Source organism: Malus domestica, chromosome 14, assembly GCF_042453785.1.
Source record: "Malus domestica chromosome 14, GDT2T_hap1".
Classification (NCBI taxonomy): domain Eukaryota; kingdom Viridiplantae; phylum Streptophyta; class Magnoliopsida; order Rosales; family Rosaceae; genus Malus; species Malus domestica.
In genome coordinates this window covers 28,508,956-28,529,282 of record NC_091674.1, presented here as the reverse complement: position 1 = coordinate 28,529,282, position 20,327 = coordinate 28,508,956, and the positions used below count along the sequence as shown (strand labels likewise).

General features: G+C 34.7%; 3 protein-coding genes across 3 annotated transcripts; 1 reads left to right on the top strand and 2 right to left on the bottom strand.

The window, feature by feature from the left end:
• Positions 1-717: 717 nt before the first annotated feature.
• LOC103415328 (flavin-containing monooxygenase FMO GS-OX-like 9) lies at positions 718-5,306 on the top strand. The gene is made up of 7 exons (XM_029092114.2): positions 718-1,601; positions 1,883-1,953; positions 2,132-2,290; positions 3,986-4,068; positions 4,364-4,499; positions 4,705-4,878; positions 4,991-5,306. The coding sequence occupies exons 1-7, from the start codon at positions 1,043-1,045 to the stop codon at positions 5,192-5,194; spliced, it is 1,386 nt and encodes a 461-aa protein (XP_028947947.1). The 5' UTR covers positions 718-1,042; the 3' UTR covers positions 5,195-5,306.
• Positions 5,307-5,766: 460 nt separating this feature from the next.
• LOC103415283 (uncharacterized) lies at positions 5,767-10,411 on the bottom strand. Its single transcript, XM_008353631.4, has 5 exons — positions 10,277-10,411; positions 10,082-10,164; positions 9,103-9,290; positions 8,059-8,806; positions 5,767-7,877 (listed from the first exon to the last, which is right to left on the bottom strand). Exons 2-5 carry the CDS (start codon positions 10,095-10,097, stop codon positions 5,941-5,943), a joined length of 2,889 nt encoding a protein of 962 aa, XP_008351853.3. The 5' UTR covers positions 10,098-10,164; positions 10,277-10,411; the 3' UTR covers positions 5,767-5,940.
• A 7,835-nt stretch (positions 10,412-18,246) lies between these two features.
• LOC103455383 (uncharacterized) lies at positions 18,247-19,364 on the bottom strand. The gene is made up of 2 exons (XM_008394970.4): positions 19,079-19,364; positions 18,247-18,875 (listed from the first exon to the last, which is right to left on the bottom strand). Exons 1-2 carry the CDS (start codon positions 19,214-19,216, stop codon positions 18,633-18,635), a joined length of 381 nt encoding a protein of 126 aa, XP_008393192.2. The 5' UTR covers positions 19,217-19,364; the 3' UTR covers positions 18,247-18,632.
• Positions 19,365-20,327: the final 963 nt, after the last annotated feature.

Sequence of the window (20,327 nt, the reverse complement as noted above, 5' to 3'; positions counted from 1 at the left end):
CTCCCTAGCATTCTTTTTTTTTTTTTTTTTTTTATGAAAAGTTATAAGGACTGAATTGAACTTGCAGTCACTTAGTACTATGGTTTAGTGGTCTTCACTTATAAGTGAAAGGTCTTAGGTTTAATTCTTGTCAAAGACAAATTTGAACCACATTAATGTTAGTCTATTGTGAGGTTTAGCCCACTCATTCAACCCATTAGTGCAGATAATATCATTTGTTAAAAACTTGCATTCATGAGCCTGCATATAATCCAAAGTCGTTTAATTGGCTTTAGACAATTTTGGTTGGGACATGATGATGATGATCACAAATAACAAAGGGTAATGTCAGAGAGATTAAATTTGAAGACAAAATTTACAAACTAAATGATGTGTCACCAATAAAAATGATCACGTTTATCAACGTTTAAATAATAAATCAATCATCAATTTACATATTATTTAATTTCTAAAATTTTATTTATAAATTTAGTCTTTTTATCATTATCCAATAACAAAAGATGAGATTGGAAAATTTCAAGCAAGTAAACTTTTTAGTTAAAAGTAGACAACTTTTAGGCATTGACTTTAATTTATCAAGTGTTGTCTCCGAGCTAACAAACCATCCCCATCAGACCATGACTACAACATTGTTATCAATTTTGTTTCCATCAGTTTGCGTGAACAAAACGAACTATATATATATATATATATATAATTTTGTTTCCATCAGTTTGCGTGAAGAAAATGAACTATATATATATATAAACCCATCGACATCATCAACAAAATTCCGGAAAAGGATCCGGTGAGGATCATTTTCCTGAGATCTTAAAGATTTCGTGATCTTGACCGTTTATTGTATATCGTACGGTCAGAAATCATTTCAAAATTTAAAATTAAATATAAATAATACCTACAAAAACTGATCGCACAATGTATAATAAACGTCACGATTACAGAATTCTTAAAATCCTCAAAAAAAGGATCCGGCGACTTTTCCCAAATTTCCCACACCCAGAAGAGAAAAATAAAAATCCACAAGCCTACCCATAGACCAACCATGGCTTCTGAAACTTACCAATCCAAAAATGTATGCGTGATTGGAGCTGGACCCTCAGGGCTTGTAGCTGCAAGGGAGCTGAGGAAAGAAGGTCACAGTGTGGTGGTGTTGGAACAAAACCATGATGTGGGAGGGCAGTGGCTGTACGACCCAAATGTGGAGGGAGAGGATCCCTTAGGAAGGTCACCTACCCTAAAAGTGCATAGCAGTCTTTACACCTCTTTGAGGCTCATATCTCCAAGAGAGATTATGGGGTTCACTGACTTTCCATTTGCAGTCAAGAAAGGTAGGGACATGAGGAGGTTTCCTGGCCATACGGAGCTTCTTTTGTACCTCAAGGATTTTTGTGATTGGTTTGGGTTGAGAGAGTTGATAAGGTTCAATACTAGGGTTTCATATGTGGGGATGTTGAATGGAGATCATGTAGTTGGTTGCAAAGATCTGAAATGGGTTGTGAAGAGTGTGGAGAATAAGACCGAGAGTTTCGTGGAGGAGGTGTTTGATGCGGTGGTTGTGGCCACCGGTCATTACTCTAAGCCAAGGTTGCCCTCCATTAAAGGTACGTACTAGATCAATTTCTTTAGTTCCATGCTAGGTCATATCTAACAAGAATTTTGTTGTAACATTAATCTTGGTCAATTACGTACTGACATACATTTAACTCTTTATTTTTCATATGAAAATGGACGATGACACGGTACTAAAAGGAACAGCTCAAGTGCATAACAATCACATTTTTTAATAATCATAATCATATGTTGTTTCAATTTTCTTTTTCTTTTTCTCTATTTCCTTTTTATTTCTTTTTAATTGAGGTGGGTTTAATTTGGTCATGTTTAGGAATGGATGCATGGAAGAGGAAGCAAATGCATAGTCACATTTACAGGGTTCCGGAGCCATTTCGTGATGAGGCAAGGCATTATAGTAGTTAATTATTAATTAGATTATTAGCTTGAAACATATTGTAGGTTCACTTCTTGACAACTTAAGAGCGTTGGGAGACTTGTAGTCGTCTAACATAATATCATATAGATCAACGGAAGTTTCTAGCACAAAAGAGATGAAGTGATCCTTGTGCTCTATTTGCAGGTTGTGGTGGTGGTTGGAACTTCACTAAGTGGGCAAGATATATCAATGGAACTAGTGGATGTGGCAAAGGCAATCTACCTCAGTGGCAAATCTCTTGACATATCTGAGGGCTTGTCCAAAGTCATTACCAAACATGAAAACTGGCACCTTCGTCCCCAGGTACAAGAAATTAGCTTCTACAGCGAAACGTCGCGTTTCGTCTTTAGGATTGGATTATAAGCAAATAAAACCATAGTATAAAATATCGATAATATCGGAAATATCAGTAGTAAAAAAACATGGAAATTTCGATGGAAATAACGGGATATTATTGATATCGATAAAAACTGAATAAAAACCACGGAAATTGTAAGCAAAACTTGGAAATTTTTATTGAAACTTTGGAAAATGTTTATTTAGTCAATTATCTATTAGTTTATAAAAAAATAGAAGGAAATGCATTACATGATGGATTTAACTAATTTAAGTTGATTATACAGCGAGCTGACAAACACTGTGAGTATAGAAAATATGTAGTAATTAATGAAAAAAAAATTAAACACACCATAATCATTTACAAATAATGATTTACTACAATATTTTACACTTTATACATTGCATGGTAAGATACATGAGTGATTTAGTACCACATAAAGTTCTCTTCTTATGAGGTTCAAAATTTTCACTATCTTCATCATCTCTATGTGTAGGGTAAGTTTATTGTGAAGAGTATTCATCAAATGATAAATCCTCAAAATAGTTTTGTATGTAATTGTTAACATGATACTCATATAAATATAAATATTTTAGCATATTATCACTAAAACATAAATGATATATGATGGTTACGATGTTGGAGGAGTAAAATGGGAGGGGTTCAAATCCCCTTTGTGTTTTTTTTCCTCCCTTTTTGCCCTTTTTTTCTTTTTTTTTTCTTTTTTTTTCCTTCCTTTACATCGATATTTTCGATATTTTAGCGATATTACACCGATATTTTGACAAAATATTGCTGAAGTGTGAGTGAAATTATCGACATCGATATTTTCCGATATTATCATCAATAATGTCAATATTCGTACGATATGTACATGGATATGTTCTGAAATATCCGTGATTCGAAAAAACCGAAATATCCTCCATATTTCATCGATATTATCAATATTTCAGACTATGAATAAAACTATGTTCAAACAGATTTCGTCTATGTAATGTTTAAATGCAACCAAATGCAGATAGATCCGATATTATCATCAATAATGTCAATATTCGTACGATATGTACATGGATATGTTCTGAAATATCCGTGATTCGAAAAAACCGAAATATCCTCCATATTTCATCGATATTATCAATATTTCAGACTATGTTTTTTTCTTTTTTTTTTCTTTTTTTTTCCTTCCTTTACATCGATATTTTTGATATTTTAGCGATATTACACCGATATTTTGACAAAATATTGCTGAAGTGTGAGTGAAATTATCGACATCGATATTTTCCGATATTATCATCAATAATGTCAATATTCGTACGATATGTACATGGATATGTTCTGAAATATCCGTGATTCGAAAAAACCGAAATATCCTCCATATTTCATCGATATTATCAATATTTCAGACTATGAATAAAACTATGTTCAAACAGATTTCGTCTATGTAATGTTTAAATGCAACCAAATGCAGATAGATCCGATATTATCATCAATAATGTCAATATTCGTACGATATGTACATGGATATGTTCTGAAATATCCGTGATTCGAAAAAACCGAAATATCCTCCATATTTCATCGATATTATCAATATTTCAGACTATGAATAAAACTATGTTCAAACAGATTTCGTCTATGTAATGTTTAAATGCAACCAAATGCAGATAGATGTACTTCAAGAAGACGGGAAGGTGTTATTTGTAGACGGTTCTTGGATCATTGCAGACACTATCATATATTGTACTGGGTAAATTTTCAACCCAATATCATTTATACATGGAATATTATTGTGACAATTTGATAACATTTTAAAGTCATTCACGTACTATTATGTATCGTGATTAATTTGAAATACAACCGCATAACATATATCCTTCGGATCGTACGATGGACTTGCTTTGGAAAGTGATTGATACCCGTAGTCTTTTGACCTTTGACTGAAAGACTTTGTGTGGGCCCCGCACTAAAATTATGGAACCACATCTAGTTGTATTCCTTTGAATTGGTTTATAAACTAATTTTTCCAAGTGGGATGTGTGCAGGTATTCATACACATTCCCCTTTCTTGACACCAAAGGAATAGTAGCTGTGGATGATGACAGAGTGGGGCCTTTGTATGAGCATACCTTCCCTCCATCGCTTGCTCCCTTTTTATCATTTGTAGGCATTCCTAGAAAGGTAACTTAAACGTATCTAATTCGAGAATTTCTAGTATTCGTTCAAATATAGATGTACAACATATTTTTAGTTAAAGATACAATGATAAAAATTTAACACTTAAAATCTTCAAAATATAGAGTATTTTGGAGTGTGGTAGAATTTTTGTTCTAATTTAATAATTTTTGTGAAAAATGATATTTATTAATCAATCAATATGATCCAGATCATAGGGTTTCCTTTTTTTGAGTCACAAGCAAAATGGACAGCTCAACTGCTCTCTGGCAAAACAACATTGCCATCAAGGGATGACATGATGCAGTCAATCAAGGAGTTCTACCACTCAAGGGATGTTGCTGGCATTCCGAAGCATAACACCCACGACATCGCCGAGTTCGAGGTAAACTTCCATAAAATTACCTATATCATATTTACTGATCACAGTGACTCGTAAAGCCATTGTTGCTCATATTCTAAGGTCTCTACCATTTTTGTTTTGCTTGTTGTTGCAGTATTGTGATAGATATGGGGATCACATAGGGTTCCCACATTTGGAAGAATGGAGGAAAGAGCTTTGCCTTTCGGCACTAAGAAATGCTGACACCGACTTAGAAACATATAGGGATTCGTGGGATGATCATGATCTGCTTCAAGAGGCTCTTCAAAGTCCACATTTTACTCAACTTGGGCCTCAAGATTTTGATTTTCCTATTTAATAACCCTACAAATATTGTTATTTATGTTATTTTATTCTTCTTTTTCTTGGACCACCAACTTTGAGTATATTATAAGTTTTTGCTATTATATTACTTCATTTATATTTCTTTATTATCCTTTGTTTTTTCATAACGCTTGACATAAAAACAAGCTTAATTCAACTTAAACAAAATTTCAATTTCATCTAGCGAGTTATCGACTTGTAAACTGTTGAGAGTTGGAATCTCTTAATACGATGAAGTATTGTCTAATAGTTTAAATGAAGTTGAGTTTTTACACTCATAGTTAATTGGTTTTGAGTTGGATGTTCATATTAATATGGTATCAGATCAAATTATTTGTTTGTTGAGCTCAACGCTTCACATGGTCTCACGTCACTCAATATGTATTTTGTTCACGTTTTAGGCAATGACGCCACAAGTTGTTTGTAATATGGCCCCCTTTCGTATTGAGTTTTGTAAACGGCTACTATTTGGAAAGATTAAGATCTTAGTATGAGCACATTTTGGTCTCATCCAGTGCATACGATTGGATTGGATAAGCTCATTAGATTCGGAACTGTAATCGGAGCTTTAAAAAGAGAAATTTTCATTCTGCAATATGGGTTCTTTTCTTCTCCACCCCAAATATATATATATATATATATATCCACATGTATGAACTATGGTCTGGAGAATACTTACAAAACAAGCTATTTGATTCACAAAAACATCACCAAATGAGCATAAAAACAGACGGTTTACCGTCACTCTTGCCATGCTTGGCCTGAAATAAGCCAAGGCTTGCTAACTGGATATCTCTGCCCTCTATGCCGCCTAGTTACCTGTCCCCAACAAATCATACTTCTCTCCCCTTTTCCGAACTGACTTTTGGCACCAATCTGCGTCAACAGTGATTCCAAACTATTCTCGGTTACAGTGGACGGAGAAATGCTGGACCTTTTCCTCCCCCTCGCCAACCCAAGTTTAGTTGCGCATCTAACCGACCTTGTTGTACCAGAAGACTCAATTAACTTTTCTATTGTCTGAAGATCTTCGGTCACCTCATGCCTTGACAAAGAAGCAAGGTTTGGGAGAATTTCACTCTGGAAATCCTTCCGCTGCCTTCCCCTCTTCCGGCCTTTCCTTGGCTGATTTGGTAATGAAGTGGTACCCGGCTCTTCCTTTTTGTGGCCACTACTTCTACAGCAGCAGCAGCACTCTTCCACTTTTGTCTCAGTTAAACTCAAGGTCATGACCTCAAAGTAGTCCATTCCATCTGGTAGAAGCTCCTCGCTGATAACCACTCTACCCTCGTTCTCTTGACCACCTACAACTGAAGATGCTATCCCAGCAAACCAACATAGGGAGGCACATGAATTTTTAAGTGGCTTGTCCGTGGTCCTTATGATACAACTACGAAGGTCAAATGATGAAATGGAAACCAAAGATTCTGCTGCATTCCTGACAACTTGGTTTTCATCAAATTGTATTATCGGCGGAGAAAACTCATTGTTTTCCGGATCATCCTGTCCTGGCAATAGAAAAGGTGTCTCAACTTGATTTTCGTCCGATTCTCCTCTTGGTGGAGAACACTCCTTGTTTTCTGGACTAGCAGGTGCCTCCAAAAGAATTCCAGTTGAGAGAGAGTTTGCTGGTGAAAACCCATCTCCAGTTGTGGACGAGTTCAGGGCAATTTGAAATCCAAAATCTTTCCTATCAAATTCATTCTCTACTACCTGACCTGTAAGTTCTATTTCTGCATCAAGCACTGAATCACAATCAGCGTTTAAATCAAGTACCACCACTTTTCTTCTTTTCTTGACTTCTTCAGGTGGGTTCAGAATGGAATTGGAGGGGTGGCCAGTAGACTCACGAATTATTTTACTTGAGAAATCACTTGCCCCCGCCTGGGTTGAATCTTCACATCCTTTGTCAGTTTTGCCATTAAGCTTTCGCCTATGCCAAGGCAAGCTCTCACAAGAAGCTTCAAGTTTTTCTGATCCGGTTGTGGCTTGGAAACACTGAGAAACTGCCGCATCCAGAGAACAGCCAGTAGGCACACAATTCAAGTTAATATCCTTAAGAGACTTGATATTTGCGGAATCCATCACATCTTTTTTTACTCCAGGCAGTTCAATCACTAAATTGTCACTGGTCCGGATCAGATTATCAAAACTGATGTGTGGCTGTGAATTCTTGGATTCCAACTGGGAGCCATTGCTAAAGTTATCATCAAGAAAGAAGGCACTACCATGTTTTGTGCTAGATCTCAAATCATTTTTCAACTGTAGCCTGTCACCATTGATCCCAGGCCTTACCGTTGATGATTTAGAACAAGTACCAAATGGTACGGGGGTGTTAAAACATGGGAGTGCTTGAACTGCCATTGGGAACCGTGCAAAGTCATGTACAGGTTTTCTTATAGCTGCACTGCATGAGGCCCCTGAATTTTCCATCTTGCCCTGAGGAATATGTTCATATGGCGTGCACATGGAAGAAGCTCCGCTTGGTCCAGATTGGCTATAACTTCTGGGGTTCTGTAGACCGAAAATTGTTCTTCCACTCCATGAATTCTGGTTACTCTGATGAAGGGTTGGAGGTTCAGCTGCCTTGAGCTCCTCATGCAATAAACTAGATGAAGGACATAATTTATCTGCATGAGATCCTGGAGGAAAAGAATTCAAGGTTCTTTTCCTTTTCTCTGAAAGATAAACACATCCAATATAAGAACATTTCCGGTGATTATAGCTATTCAAGCTGATCACAAATTATCGTAGTATTAGAACTAAGAATAAATATACTTATAAGAGTTGTAATTCTTTAAAAGAAAAAAAAAATGAAGAAACTGGAGCTTTATTTCCACCTTACAGTAAAATTCTTACCAGCTTCGTCAGTGGACGGCAACTCTTGTTTCCTTTTTCTCTCTTGCAGTAGGACATTTGAGCAAACTTCAAAATCCTGTCTTTTCCAGGTGTCTTGGATATATTCCTTAGATAAAAACTGAAGGCCTGATGTAGGAGATGTTCCTTTCTCAAGCTTATGCAGATAATTTAAGCCAACTGAACCTTTTTGTAATGATGCAGTAGTTGACGTATCATCTTCCGAAACAGAACTATATCCATCAGTGCCAAGAAATTGTTTTGCATCACCATTACATACAGCCTCCGGAAATCTTATCAAACGAGAACTTGAAACCTGAGGTGCTTCAGAAACCTTTCCATCTACTAAGAATCCTTCTCCTTCATCATCAATGTATGCATCCGCTGGAAGTTCGAGATCCAAGAAGTTCTTCTGAAATTTGTTGCATTTGGATTCCAACGATTCAGAGTCTCCTGAACGACCTTCAGTTTGAGTAGGATAAGAGCATGTCTGTATGTCCCTCCCTCGAACAAAACATGAAGGTGACTGGAAACTTTCAGCAACAGAAACAGAGATTTGACTGCATGCAGGGTTTACCAAAGGCAAGGAAGGAACGTGAAGTGTCTTTTGAACACAAACAGATGAGCTCCGAGACAAATCAGTAGTCAACCATGAAGCCTCCATCTTCTGCTGATGTTTCTCGAATTCATTCCTTCTTATTTCATCCATTAATTCCCTTTGTCTTCCGTAAAGCCGATGAAGGTCCTGAACCTGGATGAACAGAAGACAATATAGGCATATTTAAGTGTTTGTGAAATTCTATAAAACTTGCGAATACCAAAGATATTGTGGCCAAAACAAAAGATAGCAGCATGGTTTTCATTACATTATGACTCGATGTTTTGCCGCAACTACAATTTATTGTTTATGAACCATTCTAAGTATTAACAAGTGACAAGTGAAAATTGGTTTAGGAAGAGTTATGACAAAATGATTTGAATGTACTAAGCTCAATAAATACAAAATGCTGCATATTATTCACGACACGAATGGATGAAATAGTATACCTGATTCCTAAATATTGTGTCTTGCTTGAGCATTGTCTGCTTTAGTGCCTCCTTGTAGTACTCGAAATGGTCCGTAGATAAGTTATGCTTCCTTTTACTGTCATTAGCAATTAAGTTATGATTCCCTGAGGCATAATATCCTGGGAAATAGCTGTTGCACTGGATGTTTGCCCCCATTTGCAGAAAATCTACATGTAATGAAGCACACAATTTACTGGATAAGACAATTAAGTATAGCTGCGCGTGAGCGCTCTCAGTTCCATCAGAAAGAAAACGTGCAATGCACAGAAATCAGAATGAGTTAGTCTGCACTGTATAGATGAACTGTCGAAATCCAAAGAGAACCAGGACAAGCCTTAAAACTGTTAGGCTACAATGATCCTCTCCAGGGGAGTCGATTTGAAATCATTTTCGGAAAAAGGGGAAGAAGGAACATGTCATCGCTCTATGAAGATCGGAAGGCGCATGCTTTGGACGGCTGCGCTAACTCAAGATAATCCATTACAGTAAAAGCCGCCAGACAAGTAAACATGGAAACAACATTAAGAACATGAAACAAACTCAGAAATCACACACAGAGTAATTTATTCATTTCCCCATATCCAGATTTTCTTCAACTTATATATTCACATAGGAAAGATGAATGTAAAAGTCACAATAAAATATATCCCAAAATTCCCGGGGAACTCAGAAATCAATGATTAAAAAGGAAAACAAAATCAGAATAATTTAAAAAACCCAGAAGCACAAATTACTAAAACAAAAATTCTTTTGAGAAAATGTGGTTAAAAATTCCATCCTTTTGGTTTCCTAGTTCATGGATGCATATTTTACAGATCAAACATATGAAAAAAGAAAAATTAGCAAAGAAACAGAAAAGGAAAATACAACAAATCCATCAAATGAAACACCTTTTACTCATAAATAAAAAGATTTAAAGGAATCACCTCTGCCAATAAAAATACACAAAAAAACCCACCTGAAATTTGATGCATAGTTTCTATTCCAGCTCCTTCTCAAAACCCCATCAAGGAATCAGTCATTCCAGGACTCTGGATTCCTCTGCAGCAGAAAACACAGCAAAACAAGAACAACCCATGAATCAGGAATCAGAATAACACAGTACCCAACAGAGCTCGAACATAAAAAAAATGTATAAGCATTTTGGAAATACCATGAAAAAAATAAAGGATAAACGATGAAAGTTCGGATCCGCTGGGCCATTTTTTCTAAGTAGATTTTAGAGAGAGAGAGAGAGAGAGAGAGAGAAAGAGAGAGCTGATAAGAAAACCCACAGGAAAAACGACACTTACATGGAGAAATTTTGACGGTAATTAAAGAAAAGAGTTTGGAAATTTTGAATTTTAATGTTAAAGATAAAATAATAAAGGGTAAAGTGAATGGTATCAAGTTTGACTTTTCAGTGTAAAAATGTAGTTTTTCGTTAAAGTAAACAATACTGTGGAGTTTTCGTTAAAATTTCTAAATTTTTAATTACGAGAAAACAAAAGTGGTACATCACGTGTTTTAATAGAAGTGGTCATAAATTTTATTTTTTAAATTATTAATTTTTTAACATACATATTTCACTATTTGTATAATAACATATAATATAATATTCTGTGTATCGATCACACTGAAAAAATCTCTCACTTACATAAGAAGAAACATGAGAGTTGGTCCACACCCAACAAAGTCTCTCCCTTTCTCGATTATCATGTGTTTGATTTTGGTTTTTCGAGCAAGTGGGCATTGTTTTATGAGGTTCTAGATTCTCTCTACCACTTCTGTTTCCGGAAAATAAAAACGAAGAACATAAACATATTTAATATTTAACTTCAAAAATATTTGGGTTTCAATAGGGGACACACTCCACCAGCACTTACTAGTTATTAGACTACTTCTATTTTCCTAATTCAATTAATAATTTAATGCAATTTTATTATTATTTTTCATTAGTTATGAATAGGTAATACTTGGGTTTAGACCCATATCTTTAATGATGTATAATGATGTAACAATATCCTTTTGTTTCCGACTTCCCCATGAGCCTTTGGTAGCACAGCCAAGACAACGATGACTTTTCGGCCTTTGCAAGATGGAGCGACAGAAGTTTTGAGAATTCAAGAGAAGGTCACAGCGAGACGAGCCGTTTATTATTACAATAGGTTTTGTGATCAACGGTACAATATAATCTCAACTACTATAATTATGGGAAAGAAAATTTGAACTTGGCTGCAAGGGGGCAAACACATTGAATAATCCGACTAACTCATGTCTCTGTACGTATCATCTTGTTTCTAATAAACAATGGACATGCTATTAATGACTATTGAACAGTCACATGTGTTGCACTATAACTGACTTATTATATTATGTAAGAAGATGTGGTTCTAAACTTGTCAAGAATCGAGTATAGTCCGTTATAAATTATAATTGGTTTGTTGTGGGCCCATGGACATTGCCTGATAACGAGGAGAACACTCATAACTCATTCGCTTGTCAGATGTTAGCCTTCAAAATAAATTTCTGTTATGTTTACTTATTTGAAATTAGAAAAATTATGAATTAGAGAAGTCATGAATAGTGGAAGAGAAGAAATAAAAATACGACCAACTACTCTTCATGATCGATGTTATTTGTAATTTTATATGTTGGTAAGATAATTATAGAATTGGAATAACTCATATTCAAACATGTCAAAAATCAGAATGATTATACGCATAAACTTTTACAATAATTATGGACTTAATTGGGAAATGCATAGGTCTCACCGTGTTATGATTTGCCTTGAAACTATGATTAGTGTTAAATGCATGAACGAAGATACTTTTTGGTGTCATTTGATTCATTACCAACCATGGAATTTTCAATGTATCGATAACACGGTTCAATATATTAAGTATCATAATACAAATAGTTTGATATTTAAATTTTTTTTTCAACCATTTATATTATGTCACTTGATGTATCGAACCGTGCTCTCAGTCTCAGCATACTGAAAATTTTCTCTGTAAATTCAAAATTACATCGCATGTTGGTCCTTATAACCACCAAAGACAAATTTGTAATTTCCGGGACTTTACAAATTTGTATTGAAAAATGATTTTTACACATCATTCATCTCCTTCCCCACACGTCTATTTACATGGATTTCTTAATATTATTTTAATTCTCCAATAAAATAAACATATACAAAATAGAAATAAATGAATGTTCGGAAATCACTTATCGCTTGTGTTTGTAGAGAGATTTTTTAATGTAACCGTCACAAAAGGTGGTACATCACGTATCCTTATATAAATGGTGAGTTATGTGGTTAAAAGGTTAATAATTTAAAAATTAAAATTTTCCACCACTTACATAAAAACACGTGATGTATCATCCGTATTTCTGTCACAACTAAAAATTTCTCGTATTTGTGTGTGTAATTTTTATTTTTTTATTTCCAAAAATATTCTGCCAAATATGACAATCTAATCAATATAATCATTGTGGTTGAGTGGTGCTAATGACTAAAGCCTCGAGAACAACTGACACGACGAAGACGTAATTGTTACTTTAATGAATTAGTTACAAGGTTACGTCGCATGAAAAAACTTCAAATCAAAGAAAGAAGATAAAGGAAGAAAAAAACTAATTAAAAGAGAGTAATGGCAGGGAGATTAAAATTTTTAAGCTAAATTTATAAACCAAATGATGTGGTTGTTGATGATTGAATTATTACTTAAACGTTGATTAACGTGCTTATTTTTTGTTGGTGACACATGATTTGGTTTGCAAATTTGGTTTAAAATTTTAGTCTCCCTAACATTACCCATTAAAATATGCAATAAAAATTGTAATAAATCAATTCGTTCTACTTTAAGTTTTATAGAGACGATTTCAAGTTTCAGGTTTCAGGGGCAAAATGAAGCAAACTTTGAGTTTCAATGCGTAAAGTTGCGACTTTTGAGTTACAAGTAGCAAAATGAGATTAAAATTGAGTTCCAAGAGACGTAGCTAAAAATAATTTTTTTTCAAATTTTCAACTAATTATAATATTATATTTGGTAAACTGGACTGTGTGCCCGACATGCTAAAAAATTTCTGAATTGCAAGAGTTGAGTGACAATGGTAAAAATAAGCGCTAATTACTTTATTTAGATGTTCAATGGAAAATTGTTTGAGGTCAAGATTCTGGATATGAATGTGATATCATCAACTTGCACGCAAAGAAACTATAACACCCTCCTCCTCACAAAAAGTGACAAAGTGAATTTACTGGAATTTGGTAAGAAATAAAGAGTAATCCATATAGTGTAAAACTTGATGCTAAATTTCAAAGCTAAATGAGTGAGTGTACATTTTTTATTTTAAAATTTGATAATGGATGATCGTTTTCGAGTCAATGACGGTTGCGATCACTGGAGCTTATCCTTCTCATGTGCAAGTCCAACATCAAGCCAATATAATTGCTCATCGCTTAGCCCGTTATGCCCTTCATACTAGTTGTTTTTGTTGTTGGTTTAAGGTTGGTTTAAGGATCTCCCGAACCTCATCTCTGACTTGTTATTAGAGAATTGTTGTAATTAAGTTGCTGCTACTCTTTGCAGCTCTTTTATTTTGTGTGGATTCTTCAATCTTCTATAAAAGCTACTGTTTCTCTTAAAAAAATATATAAACATATCAAATACAAATCCTCCATATTGGTTCAGCGTGCGAAAGTTCTCTGGTGGGACCCTTTATACTATTGATGAGTCGATACTATACTTTATATTTTATCGTACTCTTAGTTATAATTTATTAGTTATTTTGATAGAGTTTTGATATTTTGTTATGTATTTTCAATGTAGAACATTCGACTTCCTCTTAAGCAAAAAGTGATCAAACGGATGAATTTTAGAGTGATTCTAATTGGAGGATTTTCGTGAGTGTTTCAAGATGATTGTATCAAAATTCCAGATTTTTCTAACAAGCCATTTGACCGTGGCAATGAAATAAAGACTCAGCGCGCAGCTTTCCCATATTGATGTTTATGGACATTTTAGGTATTTTGAAGGTCAAGATGTCATATTTTGAGAAATATTCCTTCTGGGGATTTGTTAGGAACATCTCAAGCTTTAAAAAGAGATTTTTTTAGACCAAATTGGAGTTTATTTGGTTGGTCAAAAGATAGATTTTCTCTACAGTCTAAATTCCTGTTTAAATAGGAAATTTTTTATTTCCTAATTATCTTTACTATTATGTTTCCTAGTTTTTAGAAGACATTTTCTAGGTAGGATTTTATTTTTTTGTAGTATAAATAAGGCTATTTAGCTATTATAGATTGGGGAGAAGAGAATAATGCATTATTTTGGAGAATTTCAGATTTTTTACCTACAAAGTGTTTTATATCCATGTTCTCAATAACATTTTATTTTGTGATTGTTAGTAACTAATTCCGTTTGCTTGGCAAGACCGTGAGCCTTAGTAAAAATATGTAGTTTCTTTTCAATTTGCTTATGATATTATGCATGCAAGTTTTGAATTATTAATCACTGGTTTAAACTATCTATTTGTCTTGATGATTGGCCACCATTAGGATATTTAGAAAAGTCATTTGATGTAATTTTGGCTGAGAGCTATCCCTGAAATTGATCGAGGCTGCTTGTGGTTAATATGTGTAACTTCTTAGAATGAACGACACATCTTAAGGGTTGTATGATTTTTCAAAAAGTTTTCACAAAACTTAATGAGTCTTGCATGTTCACATTCGATTTAGACACCACACACGGGTTGTATATTAGATATACGTTCTATATTGGAGGTTCCAAGTAGGATATATATTAGGAAAACCTAACCTTCAAAATATGCATGGGTAATTCATAAGTAAGTGGAAGAACTACATAGGATTGTTAAGGTGGCGGTGAAACTCTAGTGCATAAATAGATTTTCAAACTATTTTCTTTTGTTTTATTTACTTTGCCAATTTATTTAATTGTTTTTAATATTTTAGGTCATAAAATCACCCTTTTCCAAACTTTGTTTTCAAATAATTAATTAAGATTTGGTTAACATAAAATATTCATTCATTCCCTGTGAAGAACAACATTGCTAGAGCCGACTATACTACAATTACCTTGTACTCTTGCAAGTATTTAAGTGTTTTTATCCCTATTTTTGCAAATGGTAAAAATCATATCAACTATCATACTATTCTTTTATGATTTTTTCTTTCTAAAGTCGATGTCCACCTTCTAGTGAGATTTTTTTAGTGGGCTCCGAACACGGAGCACATCATGTTATTATACAAGTGGTGAAATACTTGTGCTAAAAAATATGAAACTTAAAAAAAAAAATGAACCACTTATATTATAACTTGTGGTGTATTACTCGTATTACGAACACAATGAAAATTTTCTTGACCTTTATGGGTCCTGATCTCCCAATTTTATTTTAGGCTTATTTTTCCAACTTCTCTTCAAATTCCGTTTTGATCTTCCTTTACCCTCTGAAAATCAAATTTCGTCATTTTACACCGAAACTTAATGTTTGATTCACTTTGGCATTTTTCGTTAGTTTTGTTGACATATATGTTAAAACTCTAACATGGCATAAGTACGACCCACTTAACTGTTAATATGGCAGCCATACCATTGAGTTTAAATTTTCAGTTTCTGGGTGATGGATGCTTTAACAAGGAAGGAGATTTGACGATTTGGCAAAAATGCTCTTCTCCGTTATGCCCAATGGATGCCCAATAGGATCCTCTTTGGATCTTTTGATGAGGATCCTGAAGATCCGTGAATCGTGTTTGTTCATCGTATATTGTGCGGTCAATTTTTATCGAGTACTGTTTGTATTTAATTTTAAATAAAAATATTTAAAATAATTTATGATCACACGATGTAGATGAACAGACACAATTCACGGATCCCTATCAGGCTAGAATGCGGATTCAATGGATACTACATTAGCATGGTTCATTCCACGTCATCAATTTTAACTCCAACTTGATATAATTGACAAAATTTAGGCAAAGCAGGGCAAATCTAGAAGTTCAAGGTGCAAAGTGATTATTTTTTGGCTTCGCATAAAAAACTTATATTTTATTATTATTTTTTGCAGCTGGATTTACAAAAGTACCCTTCGTTTTGCTAAATGACAATCCATCTACCTTTACATCACTTTCTTGGGTCTCACTTTCATGGATCTGCCATGAAGATTAAAGTAAGCCTTTTGAAACTCACACCCAAAGCAAGCTCATATTTTAAGCTTTAATTTTTGGAAATTATTAATAACGTTTTGAAATAGTCATTCGGCATTCTAACCGTGTTTAAATTTAAAAGACTGTGTAATGACTTTTTAAAAGTGACAAACAACAATTTTCTATCATTTCATGGTCGGAAAAATTTAAGTATGCTCAAAATTGTCAACATGTAATCACGAAAAGTAATTCAGTAAAAAGTGCAAACAACTCTTTAAAAAAAAAAAAAAAAAAAGAGATTTTAGGTTCAATACTTTGTAAACTGTGAATTTGTTTAGTTGTTGCAATGGGTAAAATGCAATTCCAAACTAGCATCCTCTGAGCCCGAAAGGGTTGGAATAATGTAATTCGCTATCAGTTATCCCCCTTTTAAGCGAAAAAAAAAAAACATGACAATGTAAAATAATTTTTTTATAGATAATATAAAAGAAAATTGTACACTTTATAATTTTAATTTTCTTTTACACTTTTTTTTAATACAATTTTTTCTTTTACACTTGCCCTTTAATTTTAGATTTGCAGCTTTGTATCTCCAAAGAAATCAATCCAAATTTTACCCCGTCACGTTAATTTTTTTATATTTTTAATAAGGACATTATATAATCATACTTGTGCGACTACCAAACAACAAGCTCCCACATTATCACGAATGGAGTCAATACGGGGTTGGATGAATCAACATACATGATACTAATGTGAGCGAGCAAGGTGGGATAAAGTGGGACTAGCTAACCTAAGTTTTTCCCCACCAGACACTAACTTTGTTGGCTAAGGTTTTCTTTATCCCACTGGCTTTCATTGATCACAACATGGTAATCGTAGACAACCCTTTTAATTAGAGTACTAGGAAGCGATGGCCAACGACCTATATTTGCTCCACTTTGGGTGATCGGCTTGGCCACTGGCAAATAGGCTTACTTACACCAGATACATTATAAAACCGGTATCTCAAATTAATAATGCATTGATTAGAGTACTAAGAAACGATGGTTAATGACCTATATCTGCTTCACTTTGGTTGATTGGGTTGGGGACGATGACGATAGTTTTGTTTTGAGGCCGCAAAGCTCGTTCCCTATTATTTGGCCCTTGGCAAATAGGGAGGCTTCTTTCCACTAGGTACACTATTATAATAGTATCTCAAATTAATAACCTATTGTCACATAAGACAGTTCAATACATAACATTATGTTATTGATTTGAAATATTGTCACAACAACATAAATTAATTAAAATTTAAGCCCACCACACACTAACTATATTGGGATAAGATCATAATCTCTATATATTTTCACTAATCACAACATGGTCGACACACGTTATGGCTTGTGTTGTGAATCTGTGATCATAAGCTAGCCTAACCTATAAATATTTGCTCCACTTTAGATGGTTGGCCCTTATCAAAAGGCAGCTAAAATGACCACAAGGACAATCTGTCTGGTTGCACTCACATACTGTTTGGATAAAGAAGGAAATCTAAACCATAGAGGAAGACCTATGAAGACTTCGGAAGAAACTCTAATAAAAAACTTAAGAGTATTTGAATTTAACGGAGGATATGACACAAAATCGAGCGCAATTACGTTCTAAGATTTATACAACCGACCTCACTTAGTAAAAAAATACTTTGTTGTTGTTGTTGTTGCTACTTACTCTGTTAAGCTTAAAGTAATGGCCTAGATTAAATACTGCATCATCAGTTTTGCACTGCAGATTATCAACCCTAACCAATATATATAATAATAGTAAAATGAAATGACTACAATGTCCAACTGATTCATCTGACACACTTGGGTTTAAAGTCCAACTTAGCAGACGTAGGTTTATTCAAGTTGGCTAGATGAATGTGTTTGTCCCTCCGCACCCTTATTCGATCTTCCTCCCCATAGTTTAGATGAGTTTAGGATAGAATATAGTTTGTATAAAAAGTAAGTCCAGCTCAGTTATTATTAAGAAGGATAAGGAAGTAGATTCCTCCAAAAACAAAACTTCGATCATAGTTGACAATCTAACGCTAGAAAATATAAGCAGCAAGAGTTTACCAAAATACATATAGAAAAAAAGGATAATGGTAGGGAGACCAAATTTTTTAAACCAAATTTGCATATCAAAGGATGTGATTGTTGACAATTGGATTACTACTTAAGCATTGATCACGTGCTTATTTCATATTGGTGACACATCATTTGACTTGCAAATTTGGTTTAAAATTTTAATCTCCCTAGCATTACCCAAAAAAAAAAAAAAAAAAAAAAAAGAGAGGATCCAAACATATAGAGCTGGTTCTTAATTTTGAGGTTAGCTAGTTGGTGGAAGCTGCTGTTTGCTTGGCAACGGGGTATTTTCTTGCATTCTTGACAATCTTGGTGAGAGCTGCTTGTCCAAGATCAAGTCCGCAAACGTCTGCCAGTTGAATCAGGTAGAGCAGAACATCAGAGAGCTCCTCTTCCAAATGCTCTTTGTCATCAGAAGTCCAGTCAGGCAGCCCTCTTGCAACTTCACCTTTCCACTGGAAAATTTCAGACAGTTCTCCAACCTCTCCCACCTGCACAAACACATGCCATATATAAGTTATTTTATCCGTTTAACATGATGATATTCTAAGCTATTATAATCTACAAGCAAGCGGTAGACTCACTACTTTGACCTGGCAACTGACCCACCTCACGTCTGATATGATAAAAAAATATATCCGCATATAAGAAAGTAAATAAATTGATAAGATTCTAAAAGGGTGAGAGTGATTACTAGTGCTAGAAGGAGATTTCTGGGGCTGTGATATTGTTCCCATCCTCTTACTTGAGCAAACTCAGCAAGCCGATCACTAAGTTCTTGAAGTGAAACATCTTTATGACCATTTCTTGCAAGCTCATGAGAACTCCCCATTTCTCTTCTAATATTACTAGCTCTCCTCTACACTTTGGCCCTCATGCAGCGCAACCAAATTTAAAGCAAATGGAGAGAGAGGGGGAGAGAGATAGATTTTTGAAGGGCATGGTGGATGGGGTACTTGAGTGTTACTAGTGGCGGATCCATGATTTTAAACTCGGGGGTCCTAATAATAAAGGTCAAAAAATTTATAGACAAAAACAACATTGAAAATTTAAATATAATACATTTCATTCAAAAATCATATGCAAAACAATATTACAAATTATAAAATCATAATTACGAGGTTTTATAAGTTACTAGGGAGTACATAAGTTATTGATTATCTAATATGGACCACTAAATTTAAAACACCGGTCAAATAAAACTCTCCCCAAACTCCCACTATCTTTCTAACCAAACACACCATTTTTATCTTTTACTAGTTTCCAAACATCCACTTTCTCTCTCACTAAGAACACAGCTACCATACCTCCACCAACCGCCTCCCTCCCCATTCTCCCTCCCCATGGCAGCTCCACCCCCAAATTTTACCAATCCATGACAGATCATATCCATCTTACTAACCTTATGTAGGAAATTTCACCCATAAGAAAAATTACTAAGGTGGTTGAAATAATTTGGGGAAATTTGGGCTTATGTACTGCCCCACCAGACGACAGAGAAAGGTTGGAAGAGAAGTGGGTACATTGATGGATGAGACCATGGCGGAAGCCAGGAGGAGAGAGGCTGGAAGGGTCCCTATTTTCTTTCTTCTCCATGCATGATCATCTTCTTCGAGAAGAAGATAGCCACTGCAACCTGCAACCTACAACTTGCATAGACCTCATGCTCGAGTACGAGGGGTCCCCGGAAAATTTCTAGCAGTGATTTAGGATTGTCGACGAGTCCTGGGACCTCCCAGGTCCCTATGTGGATCCGTCCTTGAGTGTTACCATCATTTAATTTACAAATTTTATCTCTAAATTTAGTCTATCTACCGTTACCCATTTTTAAAAGCACAACTTGGTATAGTGGATGGGGCACTTGAGTGTTCCCCTCAAAACAGTAATCATTTCAGGTATGGCACAAAACATGTCCCAACCTTCTCATCAATGACGTGAAATCA